Source organism: Nematolebias whitei, chromosome 2 (genome assembly GCF_014905685.2).
Source record: "Nematolebias whitei isolate Nwh7 chromosome 2, NemWhi1, whole genome shotgun sequence".
Taxonomy (NCBI): Eukaryota; Metazoa; Chordata; class Actinopteri; order Cyprinodontiformes; family Rivulidae; genus Nematolebias; species Nematolebias whitei.
The window spans coordinates 32,599,377-32,612,572 of record NC_056499.1 but is presented as its reverse complement, the minus strand read 5'-3'; the positions used below and the strand labels follow the sequence as shown (position 1 = coordinate 32,612,572).

At 37.3% G+C, this 13,196-nt stretch overlaps 1 protein-coding gene across 1 annotated transcript in view; it reads right to left on the bottom strand.

Annotated features, from left to right (window-relative positions):
* si:ch211-186j3.6 (neural-cadherin) overlaps nt 1-13,196 on the bottom strand; it is a 467,709-nt gene that overhangs the window by 68,454 nt on the left and 386,059 nt on the right. The window contains exon 28 of the mRNA XM_037694242.1: nt 1,494-1,758. Coding sequence (XP_037550170.1) covers nt 1,494-1,758 — 265 coding nt within the window. The remainder of the gene's footprint in view (nt 1-1,493; nt 1,759-13,196) is intronic.

Here is a 13,196-nt window from a genome sequence, read left to right as displayed (position 1 = left end):
GAGTGAGTGAGTGAGTGAGTGAGTGAGTGAGTGAGTGAGTGAGTGAGTGCATGAATGGTTGTTTGTCTCTATGTGGCCTTGTGATGGACTTGCTCTGTCTATCACACAATGACCACAGAGGTTATAAGCACCTACCACACAATTATTATTGTTATTATTTTTAATGACCCTAGACATGGCAGCACTGTGTGGCACAGATGGTAGAGCTGTTGTCTCTCAGCAAGAAGGTCGCCGGAACAAATTCCGACCGGGGGGAGGGCATTCTAGGTGGAGTTAGCATGTTCTCTCCGTGCAGAGGTGGGTTTTCTCCAGGTACTCCAGTTTCTTCCCACAGACCAAAAACATGCATGTTAGGTGACTCTAAATTGTCCCTAGGTGTGAGCGAGAGTGAATGGTTGTTTGTCTCGTTTGTCCCTATGTGTCCCTGTGATGGACTGGAGACATGTCCAGATTGTCTCCATCCTCGTGTACAGTGACTGCTGGAAATGGGCACCAGTGACGCCTGTGACCCGAAAAGGAAGAGGCAGGCAAAAGAGAATGAATGGAAGGACTCTAGAAGAACTCAGAACAACATTAAAGGTGCGTTTCAACTGAAGAAAACATCTTTGGGAACAGAGAAGTTACATTTCTGAATTTTAATGTTTTCGCCCTCGGACTAAAACAAATTACCTGGGTAGAAATCTACCTAAAACATTATCTGTGTAAGTACATAGTAGTTTTGAAAACATCCAGAACTTTCAAGGTGATGAGAAAGTGCCAAACAATTGTTGAGTATCCCCAGTATTCCCATCAATCCATTAAAATGTGCATATGAATGACATGGAACTGTTGCCCGTGTGTGTGCATGTGTGTGTGTGTCCATGATAAATGTTCCATCGTGGCAGCTTTAGTGTTTCTTATTTTAAATATTTGACTTCTCCTTGGGCTTTTTCTCATTGTTTGGGGTGATTTTTTATTTTTTTAATTATTATTATTATTTTGTTTTTATGCTTTACTGTGCAATCACTGAAAAATCATTAACCACTTTTGAAATGATCCAGCAACTATTTTTTTTCATAGATGTGTTTTTTGTTTGTTTGCTTGTTTTAGTTATTTATTTATTTTGTGTGTGTGTGTGTTTGTTAATTATGCCAGAGCACACAATACTCGGAGGGATAAGCATTTAGAAAATGGCAGCATACAAATTTCCAAAAGTACACAGTGGAATACTGCAGCAAATTTATGAACATTTACCTACACACACACACAAAAAAAAGAATGAATAAATAAAAACCTATTACATTATTTTCCCAACTAGTGTTTGGAAATATGCTTCTTCAAATAAAAGAATGACACACAGATGCAATTAACAACCAGGAAGGGTGCCACCAGTGGTAAAATCGGTTATGGCACAGCCTCAGTTGTTGACAAAGGTTAGCTCACAGAGGAGCTCTAAAATATTATTTCGGTACACTCGCACATTTTAATTTGAGCTACAGACAGTTAACACCCACCTTGGAAGCTCATGTTGATTCCAGAGGGAATAGTGTTTCCCAGCATCACAGCAGAGGGGTCAATAATGATTTCTCGACTTCTGCCTCGTGATCCTGTCACCTCCCGTTGTCCACCACCACCATCAAGCCTCAGCATCATCTCGTTGTCATGGCGATCAAAGAGGACCTCATGCCATTCACCATTGTCCAGACGGTAGTTGGGTAACGTTAGGTTGTAATCTCCATCCCCAAGGTTGTAGAAAACACAAAGGAGGCCCTGAAAGATCTGCAGAGGTGAAAAAAAAAGCTAGTTAGGACATTTTATATTTGATTGTGTTAGGCCTAGTTAAATTGTATAAGTTTTTACAAAAAATCTTCTGTAATTTGTTATTACAGTATTTTGCTAGATGGCAATGTCAAATGTGTAATCTAAATTATAGTTTGTTTTAATAAGTAAATACCTTTAAATAAAAACACAAGTTCTATGTCGTATAGGCTTCGCCCTGTTTTGGCATGTACAAAAGAAAAACACTTGTATACATTAGAAAACAACAACTGATGTTTTATTTATTTTTTCCACCCCTGGTAAAGGCATTCATTTAAATACTATGCAAGTTCAAACAATGACAATTTAATATGTCTTGTATCTATCATAATAGAGCAGCAACAGAAAAAACAAACAAACAAAAAAAACATTTATTACAAAATATGTGTCTATGAATTATTTAGTTGATGTTTGCTTACTGATCATTTTAGATAAATTTGGTCATTACAAGAGAAATTCATCTGAAGAGCAGGTTTAGGAGCAGTGCCAACAGTTTCTCTTAAACCTGTAAATCAACCCCTCATTTCCACTTTCTTTAATTCTCTCAGAAACCCCACTTCCAGCCTCTCAAAGTTCTATTTGAATCTGTTTTCTCATCACTTTTCTTTAAATTAATGCTCAACGCAGATTAATTGATGGTAGTTGGTGATTTTAAATGTGTGCAGCTCTTGAAAATAACAGCTTTAAAAATTGAATAGATATATATATTTTTTTGGCTCAATTGTCCCCTTTCAAATAAACATGAAGAATTTCAATAAGCCTGGAAATATCATCATTCATCAAACAAGAACAAGAAAAATTGCAGCTTTCTTTTCAGCACTGCAGCCAGACAGAGTTATAATGCTGCTGCTCAGTGTAGTAACTATTTTATGATATCCATATCAAAATTATTATTAAAAAAATATCACCATCTGTCTGACAACTGTCACAGACATAAATACAACAGCTGAACTAGCTTAGGGTCTGATTTGAGCTAGCCTCTCTCCCATAAATCTATCTAAGTTGAAAGTCAAGTGATCACATGTCAACACCACCAGACACGGTTCTTTTAATTAACATTTCCATATGAAATCTGATCAATTTAACCTAATTTATAGGCTACATGCTCCTATATTTAGCCAATACTTTCATTTTCTATTGGTATTTTATGCAATTAAAGATATATCTCAAAATCTAGACATTAATTAATATGCTAAAAATATATATTTGGTGAGGTTTTGAGTAGATCAACACATAAAACAAAATATGTGAACATAAGAATTTTCTTTATATTTGGTGTGAAAGTTGATAGGTCTTTGTTTGCTCAGTAAGGTGAATGTTTTCATAAATTTATTACAAAAAGGACATTTGCTATTGTAACCAAAATATCAAGTTTATATCCTATTTATCTAATATCCAATTGCATACTAATTATTGGTTTAAAAAAAAAAAAACATGTTCACAGTGCTTCTCTTTGATTTTCACCAAATATGTGCACACAACTATCACTTGTGACCCGTTACAATAAACAGCACCAAACACCCAGGGCTGAGACTAAACATAACTGTGAAACTATTTAGGGAAAAACAAAAGGCACTGCCCATTGTGACACCAATCCTACATGACAAACATTAGCATATGTGGCACAGAACCAACAGTCACAAGAGAAGCCATGACAGTGTCACACATTTCAGCTGACATGATTCAACTCTAATAATGCCACACATTATTACAGGAATGCACAAAGATTTCCAACATTAACAAGATATTAGTAACAAATACAATACAGAGACATTAGACTTCCCCTGGTTATAACAGAAAAGCAGTTCAACCATATGGGGATATACTTTTTAATTATCAGACACAGTAGGATAAATAGGCGGTAGTTATAAAACAAATCTTGACAAACCATAAAGAGTCAAAGACACTTACTATGATTCTACTATAATTCTAATATGCAAGTTTTAGGGTCTCTTCCCAACGTGGCAAAGCTAAACGTTAGCTGAGAGTTGCTAGGCAAATCCTATATCACATCTGAAACCAACAGAAAAGTCATTTTATGGAAATACCTACAATAGTCCCTCGTTACTTTGCGGTTTGACTATTGCGGTGTTTCAAAGTAAGATTGTACACGAGGGAAAAAGAAAAATTGTACACGACACATGATTTTCAACTTTAATATCACTCACGTGATTGGGACAGTACTGGATACTGTACAGTAAAAAAAAAAAAAAAAAATCTAAAAATAAAATACTTCGGACAGGCGCCACCATTTTGTACTTTTCTCTCAATAAGCCTACACTGCATTGCTGCTCATAACATTTCATAACTCACTACATTTCCCAGAAGCCAACAGAGCCCTGCCCAGATGTCCAGTTGCCTTCAGCTGAAATACTAGAGGGAAAGTTTTAATCTGATCTGAAAAAAGTTCAGTCATTTACAGTGACTTTGGAGCCCAGAAGATTCAGAGAGCCGCACGAAACTGGACCAGAACCGGAGCAGAACCGGATCCCCAGACCCATTGGCAAACCCAAGAGATGGTAGCCAGCCCACAAGGACTACCAAGCAGGGACGCTCAGCTGTAGGTCTAGCGTTCTCTTTGTAGCACACCGGAACTTTTTCATCCAGATTTGGACTCAATTTTGGCCTGTGCTGACAATCCAAAGGTTCACCCACCACCTACAAATGTGCTTTGGTGCTCAAGGGTTGCACAGAACTAGACCTAAAGACCCATTGGTGAACCCAAGAGCTGGTAGCCAGCCCACAAGAAATTCTGAGCAGGGATGCACCGCTGTAGATCCTGCAGACTCTCTGGAGCCCACAGCCACTACCCTGAACCAGAGAGTCAACCAGAACCGTCAGGGAACCAAGTCGGAGCAGAACCGAGCCGCTGCTGTTCTGAGGGCTTGTTTGACAACATGCTGTGCTTGGAAGTTTGGCATGAGGCGCTGTCTGCCAGATCCCAGGCTCAAACCTTATAACTCAGTGTCTGGTGAAGTTTGATGGTCTCACAATAGCCTTTCACTGAGAATAAAGTCTACATGACCAACTATGTGTACTAATGCTATGTTTAATGCTTGTGTATGATGTATGCAATATGCAGCATATTGCAATCAATCATGGTGAAAAAAACAAGACAAACCAGGATGTTTTTATTGAGAACTATTTCCTTTTTAAGACAAAAGTTGTATTTATCATTATTTCATCCATCCATCCATCAATTTATTATTGTTACCCATTTCTTCCTTTTAGGGTTACGGGGGTCACTTGTGACCATGTCCAGCAGTTATTTTGTGAGAGGTGGGGACTGAAAAAGTTCTCCAGTCCATCACAGGGACACAGAGACAAACAAGACAAACAACCATTTAATCTCTCACTCACATCTGGAGACAATTTAGAGTCACCAATCAGTCTAACATGCATGTTTTTGGTCTGTGGGAAGAAACCAGAATACCTGGAGAAAACCCACGCATGCATGGGGAGAACATTCAAACTCCACCTGAAAGGCCCCCAGCACATTTTTCACTTCTTCCTCCAGATCTGGTGACCTTCTTGCTGAGAGGCAACAGCTCTACCCACCGTGCCGTTTATCATTTGACCACTAATATTCAACTACAGAGAACCACCTACAGTGCTTCCAAGGTACAATTCAAACAACTCACTCAACCTCTTTGTTTGTGGAATATTTATTTTATTTATTTTTATTGACCCTTTATTTATACAAGGAGTCTCATTGAGTCAAGAGAACTCATTTTCAAGAGAGATCTGTTTGGGAGCAGATGGTGGGAGTTAAGGGCCTTGCTCAAAGGCCCAGAGTGGGGCAAATGAGGGTGGAGGCAGGTGGATGTTTCACCTTTTCCACCCACATTTTGACGTTGTCAGTCCGGGGGAGTTGAACCTGACTTTCCGATCACAGGCCCATCTTCTCTAACCTCTGCGCCACCACTCCAAAATATGTGAGACGTCTCAGTAGCCAAGTGTGACTCGGCTCAGTCAGGCAAATGGAAGGTAACATTAAAATCCGGTGGACATAGGTTTTGATTAATTAAAAGTGATTTATTATTTGACCAGTTAAGTTTTACCAAATAAAAAATAAAAGAGGGTCCTTTAAAATGACTAACTATTAAATGGGAAATGGAGTGTACTTATATAGTGCCCTTCTAATTATCAAGATACTCAAAGTGTGTTACACTACAATCTGTGCCCTCATTTACTCATTCACACAGCACTCTACTAGATCTCTACAAAGACTAATCAGAGATTTATCACATTCATACACTGATGGGACACACATCGAAGGCTATGAGGGGTTCAGTGTCTTGCCCAGGAACACTTCGGTACGTGACTGCTGGTGGAGTCAAACCCCCGACTCGAGGTTCAATTGGAGGACGTTGGCTCTAAACACTCAGACTCAGCTGTCCTATTCCACTTGTTAATTGTTAATTTGTAATCCACAACTGACAATTGTGGATTACAAATACAACTTTTAGCCAAAGCAATTTACCAACTATATAAAAGGTAAATCAAACAATCACGTTTAGGTGGTGTTCTACAAATCTCTATGTAAACAAAATTATACAACCTTGGTCACTAAACTAAATGATGAACATTAACTGATACAAACATTTTAAACAAATGATCACAAGCAAAGCTTTTAGCCTTAAATCAAAATTACTCAAATCAAAAGCAAAACTTTCTACAAATAAGACTTCTGAGCCTGCCTTCAGAAACTTACACAAGCGGTTTGACCATGAACACGAAGACAGACGTCAAAATCAAACGCTTGGCAACAAATGTTTTAGCTAGTCCTGGCAGAATCAATCTAAGAAAAAGCCAAACATTTTACAACGACAAAACACCCATACAATATGATGAGCTGCTCGGCAGGAGAGTTAGGCTTAAAGAGACAAGCCTCTTCTGTGGTTGGAGGAGGAGACAAAGACTCCAACCAAGTTGAAGAGGGAGGTCCACTAGGAGGAGTCAGGAGAGGCCAGCCATTCTCATATGTGTTACTGCACAGCTGGGCAGCACATCACCAACCTGTAACTGGACAGTATCACTCAAAACAAAAGGCCTCAGGCCATAACACAAAGACGTCAATCAGCAGTGCAATCCAAACAATGCTGAGGGTGAAAAGCAGTTGCACGTAAATAGGATAAATGGTAGAAGTGACCACAGGCCATGTCTTGAATATTAAAGTTAGTATGAATTAAAAAAATAATAATAATACTCCACTTGACTGGGAAAAGATTGTATTAAAAGCCAAACTTTACCAGCTTTTTTTTTCTTGTTTACTTGTACAAAGACATTTCACTTTCATTCCCATATAGACATTCAGCTTAGTCTTATGTTACGTTAGTTGTTTATTTATCATATGAAGGTTAACACAAGGTCAACAGTACAATGACATGTTCAGGATGAGAAGGAACAATTTGACTCGATAAAAACAAACAAATGAAAAATACTAAAGCATGCAATAAGGGCAGAAAATAAAGTACCAAAAAGTGAAAAAGAAATGTTAAATTTACAAGGTCCAAAAGAACATTTCTAAGCAAACTTACTATATTAAGTACACTGACTTGTACCGTCTATTCCTCTAGAAAACGCATGAACAGGAACACAGGTAAATGTGTCCAAAAAACAATTTATTGATAAAAGCTGACAATTGGGGGAACAAAAACAACAACAACAAAAAAACAACACTTTTCTTATGTTGGCACAGTCTGTGAGATTATACACATCTGTACCAGAGTGTAATCCTTTAAATAACAAAAACACTTTCTATTTTTATTATTACTGACATGTTGATTAAAATTATATGCTTATTTTTTGTATTCCAGAAACAAGCATTCCTGCTGTTTTATTTTTTATTTTATTCACTTCTTTTTTCCTTTTTTATTTTGGAAGGGGGGTTATTTATATTCCCAACCCTCCTACTCACTCATGCAAAGGGAAGGGTGGGAACTGAGGAAGGATGAGGACGAAAGAAGGATAGCGACAGAAAATGTCCAAAGGCTGTTTTAAAAATGATAGGGTGGTGGGTGGGTGGGTCGTCCTCATTTCAATTTCAAACTGATCCTCCAAGTGTCCCACTGAGCATCATTTTCTCCCCTCCATCTTTGTCTGCTACTGCTGCCACGTAAACAGAGAGATGAGATGAGGAAAATAAAGAGACAAAGGAGGAGAGATGTGGAGGGGACGTGGGTAGCTTCATTAACTTTTACCACTTATGCTCAATACAACAAAAAATGAGGAAAGAACTTTGTCAAAATGATTACTATTACTTTATTTACCCCACATGACCCTGTCCTCTTTGTATCACTAAATCTTTGTGCCAAGTCAAGAGATTATATTCCACTCATTAGTTCTTCTCTTAAAGAAGTTGGGTAAGGAGCATCAAGGTTGTTTATCTGGAGCACCGAGGGTTATTTCAGCGCTCTGTGATGAGGTATTAATTATGTTTAGAATAGACCAGGGCAGTTTTTTTAACCAGACACACTCACAGCCCCCTAATTTGAACTCCAATTAGAGATGAACAGAGCAGTGTGATCAGGCCCTGCTCCCTAGCTGTATTTCAATGTGTTCAGTGGTGAGATGTGTTTTTGCAGTACCACAGTACACAGTGCGTAGGAAGATGTGTGACTACATTTAAAGTCAGAAGTACCACATCAGGCAAACCAATTCCTCCAGATGCTTCCAACTGTTGCAGCACATCAGCACAGCACACATGCATAAAGTGTCTTAATTTACACACTTATGAGTAAATAATTGTGTGTCATTGATTAAAATGGGTATATACAGGTACTTATTTTTTTAAGATTTATTTAAATTTGAAATTATAGTCATGTCTGCCATTAGCATATCTGCTCTACCTTACAATAATTATATTATTTACTTCTCTTACTCACATTTTCTTCTTTTTATTTTTAGCTAACTTGCATTTTAATAGTTTAGTGACTACATTTTGATAAGACCATTAAAAAAATGCTGCTGGGCATGATGAGACCAGTTCTTAATAAATTAAGGTCCATAAGTTAATTCTAATAGAATCCAGTTTTTAGATAAAAATTACTGTTTACTTTTTGAAGATAATGTTCAATAAATGACTTGCATTTGGTGAAGATGGGTCCTCAGTTTAAATTTATTTAATTAATTATTTAAAATAACTTTCCTATTTATATTTAACCCATTTAAAGTAGTTTGATACTTAACAACAATATGGGTCAACTGTGATTTAGTCCTATGTATGGCAGAACAAAATAATGAATACATAAATAAATTAAATATAATGCACCAGCTAAATTCAAGGTCAATGTTGTAGTGGACTAGGCCTACGTCAAAACTAAGTCTAAGGTCAAAACTCTTGACCTTAAGAACCTTGTGGGACAGAAGCTGTCATTTCATGTATTTGAATCCATAAATACAGGTTCACCCATCCTGAGACTTTCTTTCTTGAAGATTCAAGTAAAAAGAACACTCTCTTTTTATTATCATTACTATTTTACAAATGTTGATAATCAAAGTGTCTTAGTTCAAACCATTTTAGATGCTGCAGTGAACTAATCAATTTTATTAACTGAGTAATGATTTTTATTCTCATGCAAAGTTAGAACTCATGTTAAAAGCTGTTACAGAGTTTATGCATTTTCTGATTTCTGCCTTTGAATGAGCAAGTGTGTGCGTTCCAAGGTTGGAGTCAAACGAAAAACAAGTTGTTATGTTAAAACTGTCATGTTTTAGAATCCTCTCAGACGTAAATATAGATGTTTTGCACCTGTTTCTGAAACACGCCAAAACAAAACTCTCTCTGTCTGTGAGAACAGTTCTGATCTGTCTCATAACAATTCTCGCTGTCTCTAACCTCTTACGTCACAAAACACACCCCGTCTGGTCGTTTCTGACCAATGAACAAATCCCAAAAGTGAACCGGGAAAGAGTCTTTAAAATGTCAGTACTTCCTGGTCTAGTCAGGGCAAAAGTTCTGATGGAGTTCTAAGAGTTCTGGAGTTCAGTAGTTGCTAGAGTTCTGTGGGAGTTCTGTAAACTACACAAGTTCTGCTGAGTTCTGATGGAGTGCTGTTGGAGTTCCTGACATGACAACAAAGCTCTTCCGAGTTCCATGGGATTATAACATTTTCCACTGAGGTGAATATGTGTCGAACAGAGCCTCGCCATTACTTCGGACGAGTAACAGCATCCTACTGAGACGCTGAAAGGGTGCGTTAAACGGAATCTCACCTGAGACATCTCCAGGTAAAGGAGCCGATTTCATCACCTAAGTGTACTGTAAGGAAAAGCTGAAGAAAGCCGGAGAGTGTCGATTCTGGTGAACACTTAATTTCCCTCACACACCATCTTACTCCCTCTAAACTTCTTTCCATCTTTAAACTTTTCTATCAAGTAGAAATTCTTCCAGATATTTTAGAAATGTCTGTGTAAAATGCTCACCCACATTCATGTGGGTAAAAGATCATAGTTGTACAGTTTTATAAATGTCTGTGGTGCAGCAACGGAAAAATCATGGCCGTATGGTTTTTCTGATTGATTGCTTATGTTGTTATTTTCATAATTTGCCAAATTAATGTACATGTTTGATGTTAAATTTGATTCTGTAAATAAATGACCGCATTCATTTTGATGGGTCAAATATAAATGACGTCTCACTTTTGCATTTCCTTAAAGTCAATGCACGTTTTATTCAGTCCAGAAAAATGAGGAACCCGCGTTAAATGATGAATATATCCCAGCATCTGTTCATCTACAATGTCAATGCTCTTTGTCATTCTCATCTCGTGGTACATGTGGTGGAACAAAATTGTCTACTCAGGGTCCCAGTTACATAAAACAAAAGTATAAATTGTAAATCAAAACAGTAATAATATTGAAAATATGAACTAAGAAATATGCTAAACTAAGAATACGTTAAACACTTTAGTGCCAAAACAGTAATACGCCGAACAACAGCAGCACGAACATGAGTCTGTGTGAGCAGATAGAATGAATACAGCAGCATTAAATAAATCAGCAGCATGAGATCAGCAGCAATTATCCTATTCTCCTAATAAATAATCCTAATAAATTAGGAGGTTACATGGATTTCAGATGTGTTATTCTCTAACTGAATCAACTTCTTTAGTTTATGGCTGGACTGCTGTAAAACACACCAGCTGCTAAAGGGCTGTGTTCTCAGCTGAGTGACCATGAATTAACCATTTTTAGAATGTGGAAAAAAATATCAACATAAAAACATAACGCTACATCTAAAACAGCACTGTAATCTGACACTGTATTTTTTGCTGACATGACTAACTTTTGACACACACTGGAACAATAACTGAAATCCAGCTATTCTCATTAAGGTGTCAGTTCTTTTAATAAATCGAAAGTGGTCCAGTGCTTAAAAATGTAATTACAGTTAAATGCTTTACTTAACCATTAAGCTGTACACAAACAGAAGAAACAAAGGGCTCCTCACACATGGAGTGTGCATAGCCTTGAGTAAGTCACACTAATTCCTCCTTATGATTAAAAGCAAACACAGCTATTACACAGAAAAAAAAACAAAAAAAAACATAATCCATGTAGTGTTATGCTTACAGTTGTAACACAGACAAAGGCAGAACTTCCTGTATTTCACTGCAGGGGAGCTATTTCATGAGATTCACATATTTCCCTGCTGTCTGCACCCAGGAATAAATGCACTTTTACGGTGGATAAATGATGTGAACCTGAACCCCATGTGGCTGTGCCAAGGGAGCAGCATGACATTTAGGAGGAAGTGTAGAAATATGGATGAATAGAAAGAAGAGACCGATGGATGACAGACTGGGCTTGCAGGAGAGGTTGCACTCTAATGGCAGCTGTGGTATGGATCCTGTAATCATCATCAGTTTAAATGCTGAAGTTTGATCAATACATACAGGAACAGCGTGGTGTGACAAACAGGCGCCAGGTAGAGGAAAGGACGAGAACAATCAGACATGATTCCAGAAAATAGGTCAAGTCAAGACAGAATGAGAAAATGAACAAATATGAAGGAACACCTAAAGAGTGAGTATTGTAGTAATGAAGCTGTCAAGACAGAATTACTGATTTTTGCTTTGTTTTTTTGTTGTTGAATGTATTCGGACTTGGCATTGTATTTTTCTATACCTGAATTCGTCACCACAGTTAAAGATATTGCAATTGCATAAATGCATATAAAGTATTCACACTATTCAGATCATTTTTTTTCCTGTTTCATACAGTTTTTATCATTGTTTGTTTTGCAATTTTCATGCTATTTCAACAATTCATATATCAAAATAGTTATGTCATTATAGACATTCCTGCTGTGACTTGTATTTGTGCAAATTTTCATTTTTGAAACATTTAGCTTTCGTAGCCATTTTTTTCTCATTGAAAAATAATGTAGTTTTCTTCACAACCCTCAACTCTTTGTGCGGTTTACAAACTTTTGCAACTCATTACAGCTTGTTGGTGCTAATTTTAGCTTCCTTTAGCTCCTCGTTGTGCCTTCTTTCTGCTAATTTCAGCTTTTTTATGCTATTTCAGCAATTATTTAGACGTTTTAATTCTATCGGCCACTTACACCTTTTCATTTAAGTTTTTTTTTTGTGTGTGCTCATTTCAAATTATTTAAGCAAACTTGAGTTATTTCTACCTCTTTCAGCTACTTCTGCTAATTTTAGGTTTATTTTTGGCTAATTTCAACAAAGATAAGGTGGTCAGCCTTTTTTTTTTTATTATTATCTTTTTATTTTCTTCTTATTACAGCTTATTTTAAAACTTATTTCAAATTCATACTTTTAATTTCCATGTTATTTCTTCTTTCAACCCAACAATTTTCAGTCAGATCATCTGGACAGTTTCTTTTTTTGTGCTGAAAAGTTTCATCTTCCATCCAGAAGGCTTCATCAGTCAAGTAAACACACAACACAAAACTGATTCTTCCCCCAACAGTTTACTCCAAGGTGAAACGTTTCAGCACAAAAAAAAAAGAAACTGTCCAGATGACCTGACTGAAAATTGTTCGATTGAATACCTGGATTATTGAGCATGGACTTTGTTAGTTTTGAACCAGTTTGACTTGACTGTCGATGAGGAAGCAGGCCGGCACTTTACAATAAGGTTTCCCATATGGGGGAATGGTGGCGCGAAAGTTAGAGAAGGTGGGCCTGTGATCGGAAGATCGCCGGTTCGAGCCCCGGTACTGACATCAAAATTGTGGGCGGGGTAGGTGAAACACCCACAGCAGCCCCCACCCTCATTCGCCCCACCCTGGGCCCATGAGCAAGGCCCTTAACCCCCATCTGCTCCCTAAACAGGTCTCTCTTGAAAATGAGTTCTCGTGGCTCAATGAATACCTGTATAAATAAAGGGTAAAAAAAAAAAAAATAAAAAATAAAAAAATATATATA